This window comes from Micropterus salmoides, unplaced genomic scaffold, assembly GCF_014851395.1.
Source record: "Micropterus salmoides isolate LMB-PRFRI ecotype aquatic unplaced genomic scaffold, ASM1485139v1 Ms_hic_scaffold_1, whole genome shotgun sequence".
Classification (NCBI taxonomy): Eukaryota; Metazoa; Chordata; class Actinopteri; order Centrarchiformes; family Centrarchidae; genus Micropterus; species Micropterus salmoides.
In genome coordinates this window covers 62,095,078-62,122,594 of record NW_024040040.1, presented here as the reverse complement: position 1 = coordinate 62,122,594, position 27,517 = coordinate 62,095,078, and the positions used below count along the sequence as shown (strand labels likewise).

Genomic DNA, 27,517 nt, shown 5'->3' with positions numbered 1-27,517 from the left:
AACCTGTCCTGTTGAACCACTGCATGGTCTTGGCCCCCATGCTGCAGCACAGTTTCAGGGTCTTGGCGATCTTCTCATAGCTTAGGCCATCTTTATGTAGAGCAACCATTCTTTTTTTCAGATCCACAGAGTTCTTTGCCATGAGGTGCCACGTTGAACTTCCCATGGCCAGTATGAGGGAGTGCGAGAACGATAAGACCAAATTTAACACACCTGCTCCCCATTCACACCTGAGACCTTGTAACACTAACGAGTCATAGTAGTAAATAGTTTTTGGGCCCAATTAGCACATTTTCTCTAAGGGGTGTACTCACTTTGGTTGCCAGCGGTTTAGACATTAATGGCTGTGTGACGTGTTAATTTGAGGGGACGGAAAATTTACACTGTTCTACAAGCTGTACACTCACTACTTTACATTGAAGTGTCATTTCTTCAGTGTTGTCACATGAAAAGATATAATCAAATACTTACAAACGTGAGGGGTGTACTCACTTTTGTGAGATACCCACTTCATTCTCTGGGATGTAAAAGTAACTTAGACTTATCTAAACTGTTGTCCTTTCAATATAAATGGTATTCTTTTCAATGGGACACATATTTTAGTAAAATTAACTCAAGTTTAGTGATAATTTCAAGCAAACTCTATATTACATTGTTTATATATAGCCTGTCTCACTCCTCGTCTTGTGGGCAGTATGGTAAGACCCATATTTCCACATCCACATCCACACATATGTTAGCTGGTGCCCTGCACAAGTGGGATATTTCAAGAATGACTACCCTTTTTGATTTCTAAATTTAAATTATAAGACATGGTTTGGTAACAATTTTTTAAAATTGTGATCCACTGTGACATACCAACCCTTTTTTATACAATAATCCCTCTCCTTTTTTCCCCTGTAAAACTTAAAAATATTTTTGATGACTCAGGTTGAACTTGGGGGCAATAACTTACATGTTTTCCCAACAAATGTGAGTTAATATAGCTAACCCTGCTATGATGTTTAGCCACACTTGACTGTTAGCTTGTAGCTAAAGAGCAATCAGAGGTGTGTGTTTTGAGTTCAGCAGGTAAAACCTTGTTCAACTTTCCATAGAATTTGGTTGAGTGTAGATTATTAATTGAACCCTTACCCTCTTCCTCCTAACGTGAAGTGTGTGTGGAGGCCAACAGTCCATGTATTTCTCTATAGCTCTCTATTCACAAAGTCACGCCCACGTTTTTAAAAATACAATCTAATTTCATAGATTTGATATAATTTCGTCTCACATCTTCACACCTACAGAAACATGGACAATGACACAGAACATTTCAAAAGGTGAATATATTCAAAAAAGGAAAGGGGGAATTGATTAATTATATTTCATTCCTCAGGATAATCAGGCCATAATTAAAAGTTAGAAAGAAAAGAAAGAAAAAGGAATATAAAACAGGAAATTTAATATAAAAATGACAAATTGATATAAAAAGTTCCTGTGGACATCAACAAAAAATAAAATTGCAAATAAAAAGTGAAATTTAAAAATAAATCCTGAAAAAATAAATAGAAAAGCTTAAATGCAAAATCTTACATTACAATATCTAACTGAAAATTTTATGTCTAAAATATTAATGTTAATAATGAATTATTTATATATACATATACACAGTATATAGCTTTTCAAGTTGTATGTAAATGACAGTGTGGACTGAAGAGCGGAGGGTGGCAACCTAACCTGTAATTGATTTTGCCTAAACCTGTTTTGTTGTTATTTCTTTCCTGTTCTCATACTGTTTTGGTTTTACCTTTTTTAATAGTTATTTTCAGTTTTTATCATTACCATTTTTGTGGTTTTTATGCTGATCTTGTTTTGTCTTTTCTACCTTATATCGTGCCTTTGAGTACTTTTTAAAACGCTATATTATTATTGTTATATTAAAAACTGCACCATTTCATTTAAATGCCACAAATAGACCCGCACTTTAACACATCCATCAAGGCAGGCCCTTATAAATTTATCAAATCCAAAATCAGTTCTGAAAACATGTTTCTCTGTTACTCCACTGCATCATAATGTGAATGTATAAAGCTATGTGTTGAGAACAATTTATGAACTTATCTCCCTACTGGTCCTACGTGGTATTTCTCTTGAGGTGCACCTGGTCCAGTCAAGCTGTTCCAGTCTCTGTGCTGTAAAAAGGGGGCAAGAAGGTCAAAGTCCCTTTCTCCTCAGCAGCAGCAGACCCAGCAGCTTGTTTTTCCTTATTTCTACATTTTGATGTTTTGGGTCACATTTGATTAAAGATGAAATAAAAAACTTCATTTGCTTCCTCTTGACTACTTTTGCTACAGATACGCAGTAAGATTGTTATTCATTTGGAGTTATGTCTGTGTCTATCCATCATCAACCGTACAGGGTTAGTACGGGTGTGCTGGAGCCAATCCCAGCTGTCATCAGTTGAAAGGCGGGGTACACATAGACAAACAACCACACACACTCACACCTAAGGACAATTTAGGGTCACCAATCAACCTAGCCTGCATGTCTTTGGATGTTGTGAGGAAGCCAGAGCACCCGGAGAGAACATGCAAACTCCACATAGAAAGCCCAGCTCACTGTGCTCCGTTTCACATACATAGTCATGTGATCCATTGCAAACATTTTATCAGTGCAACTTTATGTTTTTTGGTTTGAGGCAATTGCCTTTCTCTGGTTTATAAATACCATGAGTGAACAAGAATCTTTGGTTTGGGCATCATGGTGAAGTTAAGTAGCACACAGAGGAAGATTACACTGTTCAAGTAATAAAGTAAGAGAAGCCTCTTCCAGGATTTTACAAATATATCCAATAAAACAGGTACTGAAGAGATTTATATCAGATATCAGGTGTGCAACTTGCAATTAGATTTATTGTCAATGAATCCGCAACTTTGTTTTGTTTCTTTCATTAAGTGGTTGTCCATAAAAGATTAGAAACATTGAAAATGCCAGTCACATTATGAGTGTTAGAGATATTCCTCACACACAAGAAAAAACGGAGTGACTGAAGTTGTGATTTATCTATCCTCTGTTTCTATATATGTTTGTAATGTGAGCTCTGTAGGCTACTAAATAATAATAAAAAAGAACAATATGAAAATTTCTGACAAAATATAGCCTACCACTGAAATATTAAGTGTAGCCTACTGTAAATAGGCCTACTGCTCATAAATAACTTACATAATGAATCTAGGTAACTCTACATGGACAGCAAACTAACAGCCAGCCTATAACCTAATAGTCCATCTATTAGTAGGCTATATCCAATACATGATTTCGCACCATTAATCAAACGTTGTTATCCGCTATGTTTCTACATCTATGAAGTCAACAACTCGTGTTACAACATTTTCTCAGACTATCCGACTTGTTGTTTATCTTCAGGGCGGGTTCACGTGAATTTTCCAAGTCGGGTAATCATTTCTCCGATTATTCCGACACCCCATGAATGCACAGTAACGCTTCACACTTCGGATCTCTGTTGTTTTCTGGACGAAATCAAGTGTAAGTAGCCTATGTTTACCTTTATTGTTCCTTTTGTACTGCGACCAAATGTCCGTGACTGGTAGGTTTAGCCAGACGCCACGTCTCTTTTGTCCACCTGTAGCCTATAACTTCATTAATGTCAGAACGGTGCGGGTGTGGAGGAGACGGGGCAGCACAGGTGATGCGCAGTTTGGCTGCGGGTACATAGCCTATATAGGTTTATAGGTGTACATTTTTGTTCAGGTGTCTCTATTCAGCCAATAAACACATAAACAAAACGTGCACTCTAGTTTAAAATAGGCCTGAAAGAAAAAGAGAGTAGAGAGGCAGCTGACTAAACCGAAATTGAACTTTGGTTATTTTATTGTTACTGATTAAATGATTAAATTAGCTTTGATAGGATAATGAGCAACACTCAGAGGGGCTTCGTGTACTTCACATTAATGTCATTTTATTGTCCAGACATTTGCGATGCGTCACTCAACCTTGAAATGGAGTTGCTCCAAACGCAGAACGACGTCAGTGTCGGTTTTAACTATTTACCTTGAAGACATCTGGATTAAATTTACACAAACCCGTCTGTAAATGCACTTACAAGTCTGGTTCTAAGTTGTATCCAACCTATCTGTAAATGTTGGCTAAGATATTTTGCAGCCTATAACCAAGATATTTTGTGGCGCGTTGGCTATTCATCGTTAAATACACATAATACGCCCTGATCCACCTGTAGGTGATGTTGTGTACAGATACTTTACAAATAGCTGCTGTTCTCAGAGCCAAGATGCACACTCAGTCTGTCTCACTATTCAACATTGGTGGCAACTACTATTTCACAGACAACTAAGTATATTACAAGTACATGGTCAATAAAGATTCAAAGTACAAGTTACTTTGTTGTTTAAGATTGTTTAGTGTGTGCAGGCAGAGATCTTAAGAAGTCCAAACCAAGTCCAAGTCTCTTTTTGGAATAATAAGTACCTCTGTCGGCTGTGCAACGTGGTTTTATGCTCTTTGCATGTTGATCTCTATAATTTAGCCTTTTCTGTTTAATGCAATAAGTTTATTTTAGGAAGTTATCAATAAGATCACTTTAAAATATCACACGTAGCTGCCTTGCCTATTGTTGCCTGTATCTGTTGTTATCTTGATATGGATAGGCTTTAGCCAACCAAACCACTTTCTTGGGGACTGCAAATGATCTGCCTTATCCAATAGCTCAGACACCCAAAATTATTCCTAAAATATCTATGAACATAGTCTTTACAATGTAAAAAAATACTGTGGCAATAACAGGCAAGCAGCCCGTTGTTGAATGAAGTAGGAGGAAGCTGTGCGTCACGCATAAAGCCCAACAGACCTGTTTTATCCACCAATATTTACTTTCTCCCTTGAATGGGTGAATTATTTTTTCGATAATGTGTGCATCCTGCTCATTAATATCTGGCACAAGCGCACTGATGAAAGCTCTCCTGCGTAACAGCAAACAGCTTGGAGGACAGCTTATTTGGGTAAATACAGCAAAATGCAGAGTAAATAACTTATATGACTAATTGTAACGAAGGTATAAATAGTAAATGTAGCACAAAATAGATTACAGTTTTAAAAAGAAACCTAAAGAGTTTCTTTTCTGGACAAACAACAGGTACGTTTTATTTATTTTGTTCCTGTTGTACAGCGGTCAAATGTCCGTGACTGTATGTTTAGCCAGACGCTGTGTGTGTCCACCTGAAGCCTGTATTACTGTATAACTTAATGTCTGAACAGTGCGCGCATGGAGGAGACGGGGTAGCACAGGAGATGCGCAGTTTGGTTGCGGGTACATAAACTAAAAATAAAGAATAATGTACATTTTTTGTTCAGGTGTCTCTACTCATCCACCATACACACAAACAAAACGTGCACTCTAATATAAAGTATAAATAGACCTAAAAGAAATTGAGAGTATAAGAGGAATGGTTAACGGAAAGTGGAGATGACTCTTTGATTATTTTATCGTGGTTACTTGATTCAATTGTTAAATATGAACATATTGACAAATTTATTAGCAACATTTAGTTGTACTTAACAATGCTGAATTATCCAGAGGGACCAACGCATTCTCATCTCAATGCGCAAGGAGTCGCTGCAGATGCACAAGGACATGAAGGCCCGTGTTTGAACTATTTAGACTTGAAATCATCTGGATTAAATTTACACGAAACCGTATGTAAATGCGCAGACACTGGTTCTAAGTTGTATCCAACTGAATAAACTTGATCTGTGTCCAGATGGCTGTCCTGTGCTGGATGGCTGTGAAACTGGCCTTGTTGATGTCTGCAGGAAACTGTTTGGCTGCTGTTGTGGACCAGAACCAACTTGTAGGAATTGTAGATGATATTGTGAACAGGTGAGCTGTTCGACTCTCTATTCTCTGCTTCTTGCAAATACCCTGGTATGTGTAAAGTGGCTGTTGCTCTGTCATTAGCTTAGCTGTGGTTTAAAGTGGCTTAAAACGTAGTCTGGGAAAACAAACATGATGCACTTCAACACCATCGATGTGTCCTCAAGGCGCTGCGGTTTAAATTTCAAATTGTTTACCATGCATGTTCTTCTGAAGTGTTGTGACGTGAACAGTATGTACAATCAAAGGAGTCACTTCTCCCTACATGAATATTTGATGCCAGGCTACTGATTATCTAACAAACATAACAGCCAGCTTTTAATAAAAGCTCAGCAAGAAGGACATGTGGTCAGTTTGCCAGTAATATATAACTCATAGAAACAGATAATCATAAATATGTTGTCAGGTCAACTCCCATTCCAGTTTTAGTATAAGTTAATAATTATTGTTAATGTTAATTTGTCAAATTATTGATACTGCAGTAGATTCACAGGAAACACAGGGGCAACAATATGGTTTAAATTTGATTGAAATATTTAAAACAATATTACTTTGAGTGATAGTCAATTTTGAATAAAGATTTTCTAAGGTGGTTAAGGATAAGAAACACTGAGTGACATATTTAATTGTACTTTTTAATCAAAAGTTAATATAAACATAAATAACCATATGTAAATAACCAATACGCATGAAAAACTATTGTCAAGTAGCATTTGTTTACTAATATTTTAGTTTTCCATATTGATTTTTTGAAAATGTAATTCTGGTTGAATATTCCATTTTATGATCCTTTCGTATCAATTTTTTCTTTTCAACTTCGGTTCTGTACTTGTTTTCTTTGGCAGGTACAGGCCAAGCTACAAGAATCCAGATGGCAGTCAGTAAGTAACATAAACGTTGTTTTTATATCACTTTTAAAGTTACAATGTTCTTTAAATCAGAGAGAAACAAAAGAAAGAAGGAAACTGACCAGACAATGTATAAAAACATGTACAATAGACTGACAGAGCAAAAACTGATATACTCCACAGACTGTAGGTACTGTATACCCACTAGTGTTGTACTACTCGAGACCAATATTTTTCTTGACCACTTTTTGATGGTCTTGGTCTCGTCTCGTTCACGACCACTGTTGTACTCTGTCTTGTCTCGGTCTCGGACATTGAGGACTCAGGATTTTATTTCAAGACCAGTCAAGACCATAACTTTGGGAATATCAATAAATTGCTTTTGTATTGTCTGATTTATTTGTTAACATCCTAACTTTGATAAACATATTGCTTTAAATGCAACTAATAACCCTAATTAATGACACCCCTCCCTGTGATGCTTACGTTGATTTCAGCTCTTTGTATAGCGCCTTTCTGGTCTTTTCGACCACTCACAGCGCTTTTACACTACATCTACCGCTCTACCTCCTGAGCCACAGTCGTCCATATGTATGTGGGTGTTTTAATGTGAATGTGGATCTTTCAGATCAATTTGAGAACTACCTGTGATCTCGTTCCACATTTTATTACGTGCCACACAATGCAGGGAACTGGTCTTGGTCTCGACTGCTCTCAGCCCCTAAAAGTCTTGGTCTTGTCTCGGTCTCGATAAACTCTGGTCTTGGTCTTGACTACAACACTAATACCCACTACAACATTCCATGTCTGTTGATGGACTGTTATACACAACACTGGGTACAGTATCAATTAAAATGACATATCCAGCTCAGATAGATGAAAATGAAAGCTAAAGTACAAACCTGACAGATATTTTGAATAAAAATGATTTAAGTCTGTTGTTTAGTTTTGTTTACCATTCAGTACTTACTTGTATGCAACTTTCTATAATTCTGCTGTGTCTTAAATTATCGAACATACCTGTTTGTTTTTGTTTGTTTCTTTTAACAGAACATTCCCAATGTTCAGTCTGGCTGTGAGCATCCCATACAACAATACTATGAAAAAGTATGATGTCAATCAAGTCCTTGACAATGCTGAACAAGTGAGGAACACGATTGTAAACTGTGACGTTTACAGGGGCACGAGGGTGGTTGCAGCTACACTTCTAAAGTGGCCCAATGTTCTGAATCAGTGTCCTAGTGGACTTGTGTCATGGCGTCATGTTCTGAGACAATGTCCCAGTGTTGTGACATGGGATGATTTACAGAGAGTGTGCCCTGTTGCCATTCGCGATGGTACAACTGATCATGCAGAGTACCGTACACTGCAGCACTTTAACACCTTGGTCAACAATCGTGACAAAGATGATTTGTTGCTTTTTTATGTTTATGCCTCCCCCTGTGCAGCAAGATGTACAAACGAAAACAATACCAGAAACATTCTCAACCTCATAAAACCCATTCAGAATTGGCAAAATTATGCTTTTGTGTTTTCTAAAGTTTTCAAGCCCCGCCAAGGTGATCCCATGCTTGTGGAGGACCTAAAGGGAGCCCTTATGCAGCTTGGGACATCAATCGGTCTTGACAACATATTCCGTTGTGACAGAGTACGTGGTTGGACAGGTTGTACCATTTGCTCTTCTCGTGGTCAAATTACACCTCAGTGTTTATCAGACGAACCATAACCTAGTCTCAGCCACCCTCATGTGACCTCCACTTGAGGTCAGGTGATGGAGGTGGCAGGAGGGAAGATAATTTCTAAGGACTGCTGTGATTCAGGTCACATAGATTTGCAGGGATGTGAAAAGAGCAACAGAGCAAAAGCTCTAACACTTGAGTTAAGTGACTGTATTGCTGCCCAATTAGATGTTATTAGGTTATATTATCTCGCTATTAGTGATGTTCGGCTCGTTTCCCTCCTGTGAAGCACTGTTTCAATACATTGTACTTGAGCTTGCATCAAATGATCATATCAGGGCGTGATGTTTAGGGCTTAAAGCTCATAGAATCAAAACTCTAGTATCCCAAAATCTATTAGATTTTCAGAATAAATTATTGATTATACAGAAATGTCAACCTGAGAAGAGCTCTAATCAGCTAATTAACTCAAAACACCTGCAAAAGTGTCTTAAGCCTTTAATCTCTCAATCTGGTTCTGGTGCTCACAATTAACTTAACCCCATATTCAGAATTTTATCTAGATTTGAGATGCTCCTGTACTAATGTAACAACAGTAATAATAGGCTAATTTAATGAATATGACTGTCTGAACCTCATAAATATCAACCGTCAGGTTGGGTTAACACTTTTTGACTTTTATTGCACGCATGAGACTAAAGTTATTGGTATCAGCGAGTTATGGTGGCGTTTTGGCCTCAGTCTAAAAGTTTTACACAACACCAGCTGCAACTGTGTTTGCTTAGCTTAAAGCCCCAAAGCTTCATAATGCTTCATCCACCTATCATTACTCACTAGCTAATGTCAGCTGATCTGATTGTGTTTGAGGGACTATTTTGTCATACAGATGAGTCAGCTAGGGAAGAGGAAGAACAGGCATCACAGCAGGTGGATTAACTGCACATTGGTGATTCCCACCTCCAATGATGATCAGAAACTTTATTACATATTTCTACCATACCTTAAAAATAGTAACATAAGATAAATTAAGTCTCTTTTTAGTTGCCAGAAGTGAAAATGACTGATCCTCAACATTTTTTGAGCTGGAGAACAATTAAATAAAAACTAGACTGAAGGCTCCACAGGACAATTATTTTCCATAGAAACATTTATCTTTTTCTCAGATAGTGTATAGATTTTTAGGCATTCTATCATCTCAAACAGCATGAAAAATAGTGCATTTAACAGGCTTAATGGAAAAACGGACCACCCCTAGGTTTGGGCAAAGCCCCTAATGTTTATAACATTTGGCTCCGCCTCTGCCAAGGACAAGAAAAAAGAATCTGAAGCGCTACCAACTTTTCGACAATCCAATCAGGACTTAGACATATCATGGTTTGATACCCAGCCTTTAAGGATGCAATCACATGTTCATGTTGTAGAAAAGCTGCATAAGAGGCCCTGCAGGTGCTCCTTTTAGAGGGTTAAACAAAACATTGGGAACGTCTCCGTCCACTGTGGTGATTTACAGTTAAAAGCCTTCAGCATTAAAACACCTCTTTAATATCTCTTTGTGTCTGGGGAGATAACTTTGATTATGACGCCATTCATCAATTCTATAATTAAACTAAATACTGGAAAATGAAAGATATTCTGTTCTTTCTGATTAAAGCTTGGCTCAGCATCTATTCTGTGATGTGTGTGTGTCCATCATTTAACAGTTCATTTATTTGTTAAACAACAATCCTTTTCACTTACATACAGTTACATTTAATAATTTAACTGAGCCTTTCCTTCCTCATTGAGATTAACAGTGTCTGTCTAAAGAGAGATGCACGCAAATACCACGCCACACGATACTGCATTACATTCAACCACACAACACCATGCTAAACTATACTGTACACTATACAATATAAGAACACACTAAATTACTCTACTGTAAACACTGAGATGGACTGGATAAAACAAAAATTTTTCCAAAACATACTCCTGCTGAGTCTTGCCTTAAAGATTGGACTGGAGGACTTATTAATTAATAATCAAATTACTTGTTTTTTATTTTTCATAACACTTGGATGTAAACGCCACTTATCTTTTTTAATGCCTCCTGGTTTCCCTTGGTAACCCTGTGTTTAAATGTTACAACACTATGAACTCTGAGTTATCCCTTCAGTCAAAGTCTGTAGAGATGTGGAATTACATAAAGTGTGCATAAAGTACTACAGTTTGCGACAAAAGGCCCTCATGCACGATTTGAATATTTTTTGCAGACTTAACGGGAATGCAGGAATGTGTGGAGAATTAGCCATGGATGGAAACAATGCAAATTGAAATTCTTGTAAAAACCGGAACTGCAAATGTTTGAGGAAGAAGAAAATTCATCCAACATCTTAATTAAGCCTCAATGACAAATCAATGTGCTCTGGTAAAAACAGTGAACGTAAACTGAACTTTTGTTACTCCACTTTTAAGAACCATAACTCTGAGTTTCCTAAAGTCAGGGCCTTTTACATCAGGGTTAATGACATGAATGAGCTCAGGGTTGAGTTCCAGCAGAGTGCAGCATGTGACACTGCAGAGAATTTCATAAGGCCGGACAGGAAACAGGTCAGAGCTGAGACATATTCTTCAAACTTTGTTTTGTTTGTTTTTGTTTGTACACTTTCTGTCCATTTCTTCTATTTTCTCTCCTCATGTGAGAGACTGTACACTGTCCACATTTTTGCACTGTAAATTACAATATGTAAAACTGTGAAATGTTCGTGCCGTTCACTATGTTCCTCTTTTTTTACCTCACAGTAGAAGTGTAGAAGGGAGTAAGCTTCTTTATCTCCGTCCTCAATCTGCAAGTCAGAGTGAACAGTTGGTTTTACTGTGAGAAACACTAAACATTTCCTTCATAAACAAAGCGAAGGACTGTTCTGAGGATTAAGCAACAGTACACAATGTGTATTTAAAAAAATAAAGTTACTCTGAATGACAAGAAAGAACACAAAACATACAGCATACATTTCATTTGATATTACTGGGGCGTCACGGTGGTGCAGTGGTTAGCACTGTCACCTCACAGCAAGAAAGTCGTGGGTTTGAACCTTGGTCGTTCCAGGCCTTTCTGTGGGGAGTTTGCATGTTGTCCGTGTGGGTTCTCTCCGGGTGCTCCAGCTTCCTCCCACCATCCACAGACATGCAGGCAAGGTTAACTGGTGTCTCTAAAAATTGTCCTTGGGTGTGAGTGGTTGTTTGTCCATGTGTGGCTCTGCGATGGACTGGCGACCTGTCCAGGGTGGACCCTGCCTTTTGCCCAATGTCAGCTGGGATTGGCTCCAGTCCCCCGCAACCCTGTACGCAGGATAAGCGGTTGACGATGGATGGATGATATTACTGTTTGTTGCCTTATTTTGTTTATTTTCTTAAACCTGCTGAGTTATAACCTGCACCGTTGTTTAGCCTCTTTTAGCTCATAGTGTTGGTTTTCACCACATTTCTTGTCTGGTTCAGTCTCAGCATCTCATTGTCCTTGTTTCCAGCTGTTTTCATCCAACAAGCTCTGATAAAGATACTGTACACCATGTGCTCAGCATCAGACAGCAGACAGACACAGTGAGAGACTAGCTGGTGAACATAGTGGAGCATTTAGCAGCTAAAGAGCAGGATATTTTTCTCAGAGTTGGTGGAGACCAAACCGCAGAAAAAAGAGTGAATATTTTGAATTCATTAAGATGACAAAAACACAACTCTTAATAAAGGTCAATGTTTCTTCATGTCTGCTGGTTGTGTAAGTAGGAAACTGTGTGCATGTCCAGCAACATGTTAGCCACAACAAGTCCGTAACCCAGTGGTGGAAGATATGCATGATTACACGTAAGCAACAAAACTGAAAACCCACCATTTTATGAATGAAGCTGGGTCAACTAGAGTTTATGAGATGTTACATCATGATCAAAAGGGCAAACTGGAGTGACATGTTTGATCAGTAATTTCTATTCCTCTGTACTCTTCTTGAGCATATGACAACAAAAGCATCTTATACAAAATAATTGTCTCCTTAAATGTATATATATATATATATTTTTAGATATTAATGCATTAAATTATTTAGTGATATATGATTACTGCTTGGCCCAGGATATTGCAGAGCCACACCACATTTGTTAAATACATTAAAATGTGAATATAATTTAGTGCTAATTGGATTTCCTTTGGTGATGATGTAAAATCTGAGACACATTTCAAAGACACAGACAAGAAAGAATCTACTGCAGTGTTGTGAAAAATATATTCAAAAAAGGGCATGGCATGACTCTAAGCGTTTGACTGCTCTCTATGAAAACGCCCTTCCTTCTGACTGTAGTCACCGCAGCAGCACCTTCACTTCTAACACTGAGAAGAAAACAGAAGAAGTGGACAGCATCCATCAGACAGCTGTCTCCAACAAAGAAGGTAAAATATTTTCACTTGGCTGTATTTAGCTTGATTCTAAAGAGGAAGCTCTCTCAACTAATGCAATTAGTAGGCCTTTAATTGAGTTTTCCCAAAAAAAGTTAATGAAGCATTATGCCCTATAGAAGCCGAGAGTGGTCGTAGCTGACCCGTCATCTGGAGAGCTTTACTTTATTCTATATGTGCCCAACCACATTAGGTTCACACTAAAAGTGACTCAAGTATAGTCGAAGCGTTTTTGCATGTTCTCTTGATTGACACTATTATGTAAAGGAACTGGAGGCTCCACTCACATCTACAAAAAAAAACCAAATGAAAATAAACAAACAACAACAGGAGGTATGTTCTCTGATATCTACTTGGGAAATTCAAAAGTCGCAGTTTAACTGAAATGTATCAATTGACACGTTTCCTGTTAGTTAGTACAGTATTGACTTGTTTGTACACTACTTGCAAGGAATAGTGCAAATGTTTTCTAGTCATTTGTTCAGTGTAAACACACTTCATACTCATAACCTGCTCAGAATTTGTGTGCCTGAATTAGTCTGAGCCACAACTTATGAGAGAGTAACAGACAGCAAAGTGAACTTTAATATCTACGATGAAGAAATAGATTATGCTGTGGTTTCTGTGGTTTGGATACAGTTTGACATTGTGACTCTGGGTTGACTATGTAGTACTATGTTCACTTTTCTGTAAGCTAAGCAATCACAACTGCATTCAAATGCACTTCAGTACATATAGTGTGTAAACACAAAGGTTAGTAAATGTTGGCCTTAAAAACTGCTACCTAATTTCTCAACACTTAATAAAATAAAATAAAAAAATATATAATGTTAAATATCCCAGATTTTCAGTAGTCCTACTAAACATCAAACACTGAGCAACAACTTCAAGGTGTCTCTTTTGTACATTTTAATATATTGCATAATAATAAATGTGAAGATTATGGAAAGTGCTGACATACCCTGTGTTTAATACCATAGAACACTGTCAGTGAAATGGCAGCACCTGCAGCAGATTAGATAGGCCTATTTGTATTTACATTTTGACACTGTCATATACATTAAATGTATTATTTCCCCTGTTTTCAACACTCTGATATGTGTGCAGATGGCTGGCCTGTGCTGGATGACTGTAACTCTGGCCTTCTTCCTGTCCACTGAAAACAGTTTGGCTGCTGTGGACCAGAACAGGCTTGCAACAATTGTAAATGGCATCTTGAGAGAGTGAGTTGACTTCTTAATCATTTACTGAAAGAATTTTGCTTCATAAGGACGTGTTCAGACCATCACTAGAAGCCGCAGTGAGGGGGGATGATGCAATAAGGTACAGATAGACCTTGCAGAAATGTGGCTAGAGCTGTAATTTCAACAAGGTCTTCCTTCCAACTCGTCACATGTGGACGTTTGGTTAAGATCCATTGGCTATGAACACCAGTCTACTGGGTGAAAATCCTGTATTTGACCCATTCAACCACCCCCGACTAACTCCCTATGCTGACTTTTTGATTTATTTATACTAGGCCTAGTTTAAGTGTTGAACAATGACACAAAAGAGGTAACCAATTTGAAAGAAATTAATTATTAAGAGATCCTACCCAAGAGATTCCCAAGAGAATAAACAATCCTGCCTGCCATCTTGGTTGAGTGATAGCACACGTTGCCAGAAATATAAGCTATTTTTGATTATAATATTCAATCAGCAAGAGTCAATTGTCTTTTGTTTTCAACAACTCAGACCAGAGTTCCCAACAAAGAAAGTTCATCAGTTTATCCATGCCTTTGTTTTTTGATTGACAAGTATGAATCAACAGGTATGTTCAGCCTGGCTGTAAGGATCCCGGACAACCAGAACCAAAAAATGAAAGATATTCTTCAGCATGTGTTTAAAAGTGATCCAGGCGAAGATGTGAAGAATAAGACCACCAGGGTGGTCGCAGCCAAAGCTCTGAAACGTGCCAATAGAGAAGCTGATCATGCGGAGTCACGCGTTGTAAACCACTTGGACCACCTATTCAACATTAATAATGCTAATGATCCTGATTTGTTGCTTTTCTATGTTTATGCCTGTGTTGAAAAATTTTCAAGTGACACACATCGTGAGAACATTCTCCAAAGGATAAATTGCATCCGTCAATGGGATAATTATGCTGTTGTGTTTTCTACAATATTCGGTTTGATCAATACTGACAAACACCGTAGTGGAGCCCTTCAACAATCATCGAATGCAGTGAAGCAGCTGCTCTGGTGATAATCAAGTTGGGGTGGTAATGGCGCAATGGATAAGACTGGTGTGAGAGACCCAGGGTTCAATTCCCCACTGTGACCCACCCACCATTGTGTCCCTGAGCAAGACACTTAACCCCTCATTGTTAAGGTGTGTGACCTCTGACATGTATAGCAATTGTAAGTCACTTTGGATAAAAGCGTCAGATAAATGCAAGTTGGGCACTATTGTGTTTCAGATGACACAAAGCCTGGTCGCAGCTTTGTGTCATCTTATTCTATAAGGCCTCAAAATGGCAGAGGTGGTTCCTCCTCACAAATATGTTTCTATTTGGGCAATAGATGCAGACACAGGTCAAGGTCAGGGTGGCAGTGGAAGAGAAGGGGGCATGGGCAGAGGAAGGGGTGGCAGAAGAAAAAGAAGCCCTGATCCTACAGGTGATGATGTTTCCTCCTCACAAACTGATGACAGCGAAAGAAATTATTTTACTACAGGTGAAGGTGTTTCCACCTCCCTAAGTGGCACTGATAATGGTAATGGAAATGATGGTTCTAATCCAGGTGAATGCTTTGGAATTATTAGAAATGAAGGCAGGGGTACTGACACAAAAGAGGACAGGCACAGAGGAGGAAAAGGGAGAGGAATTGTCAGGGTTTGTGTGGTGAGGCAGATTGTTGGACCCAAATGCAGGACGCAGAGCGGAGCAGGTACAGTTCAGAAGGGTTTATTGTGGCAAAACAAAAGGCGAGCACACTTACTGGCAGAGTGGATTAAACAGATAACCAAACGGTGGGAATGTAACGCTCGATACTGATGTGTCGACGCTGTGTCGAGATCCCGAAGCACAGACGTTTCGAAACACTGCTCCAAAGCGTGGTTCAAAACGTCAATGTCACGTGACCGCAATGAATGAGGCTTCGGTGCGTTTCACCCCTGTTTTGACAGGTTGGACACCTGCTGCTTCTACGCTTGATTCACAGTGTTTGGAACAAACCACACATCAGCCTCTAACTCATTTGACAGATTTTTTCCAAGGACACACAATCCTTTGATTTATTGGAGCGACGTGCTGTAGTATATCCGTACCTGTAGGCTAAAAAAATACTTTTTGCCAGCAACAAATGTTCCATGTCACCAAATTTTTCCAAGGCTGGGGATGTCGATTATGAAAAAAACACGACTCAGCCACAGCTGAATATTTCTGAATACAATTCTTGACATATAACAAATGTGAGACATTTTTTCATTACCATTCTTGAAACAACTTCAACTGTACTCAGTTACGGATTTTTAATCCATTACACCTCATCACTGCCAGCACTCATTATTAATTATTATTACACTAGGGCCTATATCTTTCCTGCTAATTATCATTACACCTGTTAATAAGCTACTGTGTAATACTGTAGATATCCACATTTATTACTATATTCTTAGATTTGTATACTTTATTATATTCTCTATTCATTAACTTCAACTTCAACAAAGCATTCACCCTCGTAGATCAATAAAGTGTTCTGATTGTGAAAATGAATAGGGTAGTGGTTAAGACATATGCCTTTAGTGTGAGAGATGTGGGTTCGATTCCTACTGTGATATGTGTGTCACTGAGTAAGACATTTAACCTCTAGTTGCTCCAAAGTGCACCCTCTGACACAGCAATTGTGATTTGCTTTGAGAAAAGCGTCCGCTAAATCAGTGATTACTTATTAAACAACACACAGATGTGTTTTATTAAAAAGATTTTATTGCAATCCCCATCTGCTGTCTCAGACAATCTGAAAGCATTTGTTTGTTTGTTGCATGGTGATTTCTCCAAAATCGTGTTGCTCATGTATTGATGAGACGTTTGGAATTGTAAATGCTGGTCAGTCGTTGTTTCAATGAAACCCCTACTAAGATGCGTTGATATCAATCGATATCAGTAGGTGTCACCGTGGAGATGGGTGTCGAAGTGTTTCGAAGCCTCGACACAATTTCGGCACAATTGCTTCAAACGTTTCAATGTTTCATAAAGCCTCGCTTTGCCCATCACTACCAAACGGGTACAGATCCAAGACAGACAGGGCGGAGACAAGACAAGCACAGAGCTACACATGACAGAGTGTATCACACTACAAAACACCACAATGACTGGACAAGCACTAAACAGAATCACCAGGTATATATACACACAGGGACTAACGAGCAGGGCCGGGAGCAACACAGGTGACATGAGGCTAACGAGACACAGGCAGGCAGAGAGAGAGCAGGGGAAAACAGAGACAGACATGCAGAGGAATTACTGGGGTAACAGACACAACACAGGTTATATCACAAGATGTAACAGATCAGAAACAACAAACTAACTAGACAGACTCAGACGGACAGATCACAACAAAACTAACACCAACAGGGAAAACAGACAGGACAGAACACATGTAACAAAATACCAGACAAGAATCTAACTTCAGACAATAACAGAAACCCATGTAAACAGACAAACATTGACCAACTATAACACAGGGATCATAACAGACAAAACCTAAACAAGAACACAGAACTAGAACACAGAGTACCGAGCAGACTAAACCAAAATGATGCAGAGAAAGAACTAGAAGCAAATACTACGACATGAACTAAGGCACAGGACTAGGAACAAAGACATGGAACAAAAACCCAGACTCCCCAACAAGACACAAAAACAGGACTGAAACCCAGACACAGAGGAACCAAAATCAAAACACAGAGAAGGAATGGCCAAAATAATAATAATATAAAAAAAAAGCTCAGGACAGGATCGTGACAGGAATGAGCAGACGCAAAGGAGGAAAAGGGTACAAGTCTAAAGCCATGCTAGCAGCTATGTGAGGCTGTAATTGAGACCACAGTGCTTTGACCTTAATGCAAATGTCAGCATTTCAATATGCTCACAATCACATTCTAATGTATGTACATTCTGCATCTATCCAAGGATTTTTTTTTTTTTACATTTTGTACAAGAATATGTTCAGATTTTTACATTTTAACCTGAAATAAAGAAATTAACTTAAATATCCTCAGTATTTACAATACTTGTATTATTGTACTCTATGCTCCTACAAATCATTTCCCAAATACACATATCACACCAAAACACAAAACTGCAACAGAGGTAACTGACCCTGTCCACAGCAGTCCATTGCTTAGATTCCACACTGAAACAACTTTTCTGGGGTCACGCTGACCACCATATACTTAGCACAGGAACAAAGCAAGATGTCTTCCACAAAAAGGTCCCTGTGCTGTGGAAGACATCCTGCCTTGTTCCTGTGCCAAAGATGCCACGTCCCAGTTGCTCCAATGACTACAGACCTGTGGCACTGACACACATTATGAAGACCTTGGAGGGACTGGTTCTGAAACAGCTGCGACCCATGGTCAGACCTCTCCTGGACCCACTCCAGCTCGCCTACCAGCCCCAACTGCGAGTTTAGGACGGCATCATCTTCCTGCTCAACTGCACGCCCACCTGGACAAGCCAGCGAGCACTGTGAGGGTCATTATCTTTGACTTCTCCAGTGCTTTCAACACCATCTGGCCGGCCCTGCTGGGTGAGAAGCTGACAGCGATGCAGGTGGATGTCCTGCCATCTTCAGAAGTTTTCTGATGACTGCTGTGGCTGGATGTATCAGCAAGGGTGACGAGGCTGAGTACAGAGCTGTGGTGGGGGACTTTGTCACATGGTGTCAGCAGAACCATCTGCAGCTCAACGTGACAAAGACTAAGGAGCTGGTTGTGGATCGAAGGATAGGCAAGGCACCAGTGGGCCCTGTTTCCATCCAGGGGATCAGCGTTGACATTGTGGAGGATTGCAAATACCTGGGAGTGCCCACTGACAATAAATTGGACTGGGCCAAGAACACTCAAGCCCTCTGCAGGAAGGACCAAAGCTGTCTCTATTCTTTGAGGAGGCTGAGGTCCTTCAACATCTGCAGGACGATGCTGAGGATCTTTTATGAGTCTGTGATGGCCAGAGCTATCCTGTTTGCTGGTGCATGCTGGAGCAGCAGGTTGAGGGTAGCAGATGCTAACAGGCTCAACAAACTGATCCGCAAAGCCAGTGACGTTATGGGGTGGAGCTGTCAGACAGGAGGATGCTACCCAAACTACTTGTCATCTTGGACAATGTCCTTCACCCCACTCCATGATGTGCTGCTCAAAGTGCAATAGTACCTGTTTAAATACTTAATGTGTAACACTCTCTGCTGCAAAAGTTTATACATTATTACTGTTCACCATAACAATTATTTTTTATGTAAATATTGTACAAATCCACAATCCTTTATATTCCTTGTATTTTATATTTTTCCTCTGATATTTCTATACTTCTTTATATACTGACTTTCTATCTTTATTCATATTCCTTTTGCCTTGATGTGCAATGTGTGCAACTGTGACACAGAATTTCCCCTCGTGGATCAATAAAGTATTTCTGATTCTGATATACTGCAGGTAAAACACTGACTATGGATAAGTTCCTCAATACAGGCCCACTTCAAAAATGGACTATCTCTTTAAATATTTAGTAAGAACTCATCCTACACAAGAAGTTGTTTGTGGAGTGCAACCTGTTTTACTTTTTATCTCAACTTAGTAAACAGTTACGCTATAACTTATCTTAACAACAGCTGGTACAGCCAGCTCCTGCTGTCAGAGTTACCGCACAGCACAAGTAGGCAGTAACATGACTCTGTATTTCCTTCTGTATTTCTGCTGTATTATCTTCAATCTGCAAGTCAGGATGAAGGGGCCGATTTGGCAATACACAATAGCACAAGACAGTTCATCAGAAACAAAGCACAAAGTCTCAAAAGGCCTTTCAACAACAGAAGAAAAAGCAACTGAGTTTTTAGTCTCTTTTCTCTCATTATTTTGGTTTGATGGTGTATTTCATGTCTGGTTCAGTCTCAGCGCTCTCATTATCCTTGCTTCCAGCAGCAGCAGACAACAGCTCTGATAAACACGCTGTCCTCTACCTGCCCAGCACCAAACAGCAGACACACACAGTTAGACACTAGCTCTCGAAGAAAGTGTCAGATACTTGTTCTCCGCATATGCTAGAGACCAACAAAGAGCTAAAATAAGAGTGAACACTGAACTTACATTCATCAGGTGGAAACAAACGCAACTCCAAATAACAAGGGATATGATGGTAGGTGTGGATCTGTTAGTGTGTTTTGGTGGTTTGTTGTCCCCTTAGCTAAACCTGTATTGATTCTACGAACACTTCCATGCATAAAATATTGTGAAACACATTTGTGTTGTCTCTCACTTAAAGGAAAAATCCCCCATTTTGAGAAATACTGATAACTCTCCATAATAATCCCCATGAAAGATGGCAAAAACAATCTTAGCAAAACATATCAAGTTAAAACAAAATTTAGAAAAGTACAAGTATGATTCTTAAATGCAAAGTGTGGGGTTTCCTAAGTTTTGTTTAGACCAAATTACTTTATAGAAAAAACTGCCCTTCCTTAAGTATAGTATCAGCCAATCAAAGACCTCCAAAGGGCTGTGTGTCAAATACTTTGAGACATGTTCAAATAAGGGCATGTGGATTTGTCCGTGTCAGGCTGTCCTCTACAAAAATGTAACTCACTTCTAACTGTATTCACTGAGACAGCACCTTGCATTGTGAAGGAAACAGAGTCAACTGCATCTGATAGACGTCTTTCTCCACCAAAGTAGGTACACAATTTTTACTTTTATTAGTGAAGTTCTGTCACTACCTGGAAGATAGTCAGAGAGTTGAGTGCTAGGTGCTCTGTACACGATTTTCTCAGTTAGCTGCCCAACTTAATCAAAACAAGTTAATATTTTCCAAAGTTATTGTCCTATAGTACAAGATTCTGTTTGGGTACACTGCTCAAACAAAGGGAACACTTACGTCACACATCAGATCTCGATGAACAAAACATTGTATAATTTGTTGTGAACAAAATGACAAAAATCACCAAATGATTGAAGGGCTGGATTCAAAATCCCACTTAAAATTTAAATCACATGTTGATCCGACTGGCATGACTTTCATCACAGCAAATCATAATGTGACTCGTTAGTTTTAATGGCCTACATGTAGCTGTATGCACTCACGACAATTGGATTCAGGTGTGTGGGGAAAGTGAGGGCCTGTCAATGGCATCAATACCTTCGTCATCTAGGAACTGCCTGCACACTATGACTACCTGCCTGTGCGACCCTCCAAGGATGTGCCATGCCAGACCATCATTGACCCTCCGCCGCACTGGTCATGCTGGATGATGTTGCAGGCAGCATAACATTCTCCACGCCATCTCCAGATTCTTTCACGTCTGTCACATGTGCTCAGTATGAACCTGCTTTCATCTGTGAAGAGAACAGGCAAAAGAAAAGCCAATGGAAGTAGCCTGCTGGAGGTCATTTTGTAGGGCACTGGCTTAATTGACTGCAGGTACTGCCTCATGCTACCAGTGGTGACAAGGATACTAGCAAAATGCAAAACTAGAGAACAAGAGAATAATTGATCAGAAAGGATAAGGAGACGTAATTGTCTATGGCCACCACCTGTACAATCCCCTTTTTGAGGGTTGTCTTGCTGCTGCCTCTCAAGTTCACCTGTTGTCGCTTCATTTTGCACCTAAACAAGTGACACTGACTCACAATTGCTTATGCTTTCTATCTGGACAGATTGATATCCCAAAAGTTAAATTGACTTGATGTTGCACTGTGATGATTAAGTGTTTCCTTAATTTTTTGAGCGGTGTATTTCCCTAAACTGTGTTTCTGAGCTAAGTGCTGTGGAGGAATAGTAACACAACAAAGGATTAGCATACTAAAAACATTCTAACTTTTATATTCGCCTTAGATAATCTGAAATGCTCCATTGGAAGCACATTAAGAAGGGATCTTTTAATGGCCAGTATAAACAGCAGGATTGCACCTGACTATATGAAAGACAGATTTGAAAATATGTGAATATATCCTTTAAAATGAGATACAAATTTTTACTTCTATTATTGGTGTTGTGTCTTTTCTGTTTTTAGATCCGGTTGGCAGCAGCAGTGAGGGTAAGCATTCTCAATCAGGGCACCTCAAAAACATTTTGAATCTTCCTCCTTCATAGACAGCGGCAGCTATAGTGAGTTTGGATTGACAGCAGTTACAATGGCTTCCTACAGCATCACAAACAACTCAGAACTTCAAAAACTACCACTGCAGTATAGTACACCTTTACTATGTCGATATGTATAAATGTTAAAATGCTAACTTGCGAGTTAATGTGTTGACCTTGCATGTTAGCATAAAAATATTAGTATTTAGTTCAAAACACAACTGAGCATCTGAAGTCAGACAAAAAGGGAAAAAACAACCAAATTGGTAATTTCTGGTAGGACTGGTTATTACTACCCCTATTTTCATTTATTGTGGCAGCAACCTCTGGTGGTGGAACAACAGTAGCAAAGGAGGAAGCAGGATGACATATCATAAATAGCAAGTCATTAGAAGGTGGAGCGAACTAATGGGTCAAACCTAGGACCCTGAAACAGGAGAACAGTGTTCAAGTCGTATGTTAAGTAAATAGTGAGTTATTTTGAATTGTTACTGTGTTACTGACTTTTGTCATGTAAGTAAGTAGTTTAAAATGATATGTTAGTAAATTAATTTAATATAATATTATAGCCTATAACATTAAATAAAAAATATTATTAATATTCATAGATTACAAACATTTTTTTGGATTGTCTACCTACAGATAGTTTAGGCTATTTGTAACAATTCAACAGCTAATAAGTTGAGAATCAACAATTCAGTTGTTTCACAAATAATACAGTTTTCTATTATTACACCGCTCTGGTTAAGGTTTGACTAGGGTTAATGAATTAATTTTGAGAGAATATTTGTCACACTGCAATCAAAAAATAAGTTTGTAAATTAAAAATAAACAGGCCTTCTTTTGTGTCCCAAAATTTTAATTGCTAATTTGTCCTTATTGATTGCAAGTTAAAAAGTTTTCCTTGCAAGTCAGAAAGTTTTGCAAGTTAATAAATTTTGCAAGTTTACATGTTCTCCCCGTGTTTGCGTGGGTTCTCTCCGGGTGCTCCGGCTTCCTCCCACCATCCAAAGACATGCGGACTAGGTTAATTGGTGACCATAAAATGTCCTTAGGTGTGAGTGGGTGTCTGTCTATGTGTGGCCCTGCGATGGACTGGTGACCTGTCCAGCGTGTACCCTGCCTTTAGCCCGATGCCAGCTGGGATTGGCTCCGCGACCCTGTACACAGGATAAGCGGTTGATGATGGATGGATTTATTTTCCTCCCATAGTTGCAGTGTGGATCATTGGTGACAGCTATGGTGGCCAGAGAGCTGCAGAGAGCTTAGGAAGCATCTTCAACCTGCCGGATGACTCTTGGTCTGGTTGGCTTCTCCCCTTCTTTTCTCCTCCCTGTGAAGAAGTGCAGTCTGTGACGCAAAGTGTTGGTGGAAGGCTGGTGCTAATCAGTGAACAGTGTTATGGCTGTATTTGTTTGTAGCTTAAATGATGCCATGATTAAAAACCCTCCTTAATAGGTACTTTCTATCAGCTGATTTGTTTTTTTTCCATTTGCCTCACTAAACAGGTAAAGCCTCACAATACCTGTGCAATATCTACAAGACTTCTCAGAGGTCGCAATAAATGACACCTCCTAGGGAGCTTCAAAACTATTCAAATGTGCAAATATTTCTTTGAGTATAACTTCTAGGTGGATTTCACACTGGTCTCTTGCTTTCCATTTTTTGCTTTCAACATGTTAACCTATAAATACCATCTCATTATTTTCCTTTACCACTATTAACCATCATATTTTGTGAAAGGCTTAGATCACTATTATGTTTCAAATTAACATAGGGAACTGATGATTAGTCCTGCGACCCTGTTTGCAGGATAAGCGGTTGATGATGGATGGAACTGATGATTAGATCTTGCCTGATTTTATTTCACAAATGATTACACTACACAAGAAACCATCAATCAAATTAAAACCCTATCCTGCATTCATGAAAACAGCAGTAAAAAGATTAAATTTTTTGTTTTTTATGACTTGAAAGAATGTACAGTTAAGACACTTAAATGAAAATGTGTAAAAGTTGTAACAGTAATTATGATAATGAAGCCTGGATAGTAACAGTGGTAAATAAGTAGTGTTCATATACTGTGGGATTAGGTGTGGAGTAAAAATAAAAACAATGGTTCAGCAAAGCAGTAAGGTGCAGGTGCTGTCAGGGAGAGAGCCAGCCACAATGGAAGGTGGGACTTTTATATCCTGTAGCGCACTGGGCCCAGGCGCTCCATATCAGGTAGAAGTAGACTAAGAAGGGGCAGTCACACATCCTACATGAGAGACAGACGACAGGTTAGAAATACGTGCAGCCGGAGAGCGTAGACACAAAATGAGAAGCACCTGACACACACAGCTTTACATAACTCTCCCTACAGCCCAGATACCAGTCTTCATAAGGTACAGCACTGATTCAATAGTGTCCGCAAATCCTTCCTCTCCCTGACCACCCTGTTATAGTACCTTGCAAAGTAAAGTCAATTACTTGTCAAAAGTATTATCACTCTAAATTATAACATTTCTGTATTACGTCTTGACTTCCGTGCATGCTGGTTTAAAAACTACAGCTAGCATACACTCACATTATGTTAGCATCGTTAGCACAGCTTGGCATTGCTTAATGCTGGCTAATTTGCTGTTAATGAACTAACCTTACTAGGGCAGAAAAAATAGTTGAGCTGGATATCATGTACAATGTGTTTTAAACATGAGTAGCTAACCTTAGCCTAGCTCGTCATGTCCGAGTGCACAAATGCACTGCCAGTCAAGCTTCAGGCCAAGACGGCTAACTTTTATACATGTCATTCTAAATAAGGAGACAGCGATAGACTCCGTGACCTTGCCATCAGTAAATAATCATTAAATCATGCCATACTACATTTAAAAAGCATTTCTATTGAAATGAGCGACACAACGTCAACTTACCTCCATCTAGCCTGTACACGCTACAGCTCCGTCTCCAGAAAGTGGACGGAGCCCTCGGAGCTAGGGGATTGTGTGCGTGGCCATGTGTTCGATGCAAACCATGAGTGGTCAGTCAAACCACCAATAGTAATATATTTAGACCTTTTTTGACTCGCAAAACTATTTAAAGGCAGCGTAGGTAAGTTTGAGAAACTAGCAAGAAACTCCCACCCCTACCATCTGGACTCCTTTCAAAGCCACGCCCCCAAAACACGTGAACGGCGCGTTGCCGACTCTGCCGGAGGACGAGCACAGTGTGACGAGCGGAGGGCAGCGCGATGCAGCGGCTCACATCACGGGTAAGAAAACATTTAACTTTATCGTTATGAAAATAACAACTAACTCGGTTGTTAGTACTCACTATCAAGCTAATATTGGATAAGTTTAAAAAGACTGACTTTGATTCAGTAAAGAGTTGGCTTGCTAACTGTTAGCAACAGGTAGCTGTGCCGACAGCTGCGGTAACATCGGGCAAAGCTAAAAATGGGCTGATACACATTTTCTCGTTTCCATCAGTTACACTACATGAACGTGAATTTCGTGTTAGAATCATAACATGTATGTTGTTTTGCATGTTAGAGCTTCCACTTCCAGCTTCTTAATATTAGTCTAATGTCTCCCAGTGTACTTGTCTCAAAGTTTCTCTGGTGTTTATCCGTAAGTCCTTTGGGTGTCAAAAAGAAAGTGCCATATAAATGTAATCCATTACTATTGTTAATACTTTTTCATTATTGTTTACTGATTACAATAACTACAGCTTTGCTTCAGCCATCGGCTCATCTGTGTCATGTACATTGACCTGGTGTGTAATGTGGACACAGAAGTCCTGTTGGAGAACAACAAAGCCCTGTTCCATAAAAATATCTGATGATGTTGATGAATGTTCTTTCCTATTACACAGATCTTTCCCATTTGGAGTTCTAACTATATATTCCTTTACAGGCCAGAATCTGAGGACTGTGGACACATCCAGACTACTGTGTTTCCATGCACCACACATGGCTGATCTTGCAGACCCAGGACAGAGTAACAGACAGTTCAGTCAGGCAGCATACAGACAGCTTGTAGTGTGGCAGTGTGGAGCACACAGAGTTGTGCTGTTTCTGGAAGATATGCAACTGTTCTCCTGATCCACCAGGACAATACAGAGGTTTAATCCTAGCAGGGTGTAATCAAGATGTGTCACCAACTGCTACACAAATAATTCCATCCACTGTGTGGATAAATACCTGTACATTGTTAGTTTTATTCCCAGGAGGGTAGAGAAAATACAAAGTATATTTTTCCCTGTTATGGATAATATTTTAAAATAAAACACTGAAAATGATAAATGCCTTTTCTTTACACTTGCAGCACAAACAATCAAACAACTACATTTATGACTTATGTCTCCAATAATAACATCCAAATGTGGTATAACACTTGTTTATTGTTATTAAATACTACTAAAACTACAACCTATATCACAAATAGATCATTTTAAACATCATTAAAAATAAGTATATACACAGGAATCGACAAGGTGTGTCCAGAGGTGTCCTGACTGATTATGAAGACAGTTCAGACTTTACTCGTAGCGTCATATCGCTGCTATGGAGATGATTAAATATATCACAGTCACCTCTCTGACATTATTAACACATTTCAAAACCAACCATATTACTTTTTGTTTAATATTTTGCTGTATCTAGCAACACAGCTGGGGCAGGGACACCTGACTGAACCCCATGTTGACGGGGGTTAATAAGGTCTCCTGATTCTGCTTCTAGGCATCTCAATTAACCTATATGGTGAATAACTAAAGCAAAACTTTTTAACTTGCATAACTTTCTGCCTCGCAAGGAAAACATTTTAACTTGCAATCAAGGACAAATTAGCAATTAAAACTTTTTTTGACACAAAAAAGGCCTGTTTATTTTTATTTACAAATTTAATCTTTGATTGCAGTGCGATAAATATGCTCTCAAAAGATTTTGTTTGCTTTCTACTAGTATAATATTTATTCCAGTTGGACAAAACAGCAGTTTTATTTTTGTTGGTTGTTTTCATTCTCTAAGTTCTTGTGCAAGAAAGACAGTGTACAGGGGTGGTCAGTCTCTTATTTATTAATGCTACTAACTTGTCCATAATAATAATAATCATTCAGGCAGAAGAATAAGTTAAAATTTTCTGTAGTGCGTCAATCTTTTTTTAATTCCCGCCCTATCCAGGCAGTGATTGGTCAGTTCAGGAAAAGTGACATTAATGAGCAACTTTATGCTGACAGCTGCATGAAATTAAATCAGTTTTTGGCTGTTATTCTCGGTGCTCTTTCACATATTTTTTGTTGCCTTTTAGTTTATGGTTTACCATTTACAATGAGTGCTTCCATGGGCGCTGACATTGTTTTG

General features: G+C 39.0%; 1 protein-coding gene and 1 long non-coding RNA gene across 2 annotated transcripts; both read left to right on the top strand.

The window, feature by feature from the left end:
• Positions 1-2,838: 2,838 nt before the first annotated feature.
• On the top strand, positions 2,839-10,081 carry LOC119898436. Its single transcript, XM_038712612.1, has 4 exons — positions 2,839-3,525; positions 5,775-5,893; positions 6,733-6,768; positions 7,786-10,081. Exons 2-4 carry the CDS (start codon positions 5,775-5,777, stop codon positions 8,459-8,461), a joined length of 831 nt encoding a protein of 276 aa, XP_038568540.1. The 5' UTR covers positions 2,839-3,525; the 3' UTR covers positions 8,462-10,081.
• Positions 10,082-12,752: 2,671 nt separating this feature from the next.
• On the top strand, positions 12,753-17,536 carry LOC119899300. Its single transcript, XR_005443788.1, has 3 exons — positions 12,753-12,836; positions 13,950-14,065; positions 14,653-17,536. It is a non-coding gene; the product is annotated as an uncharacterized LOC119899300 (long non-coding RNA).
• Positions 17,537-27,517: the final 9,981 nt, after the last annotated feature.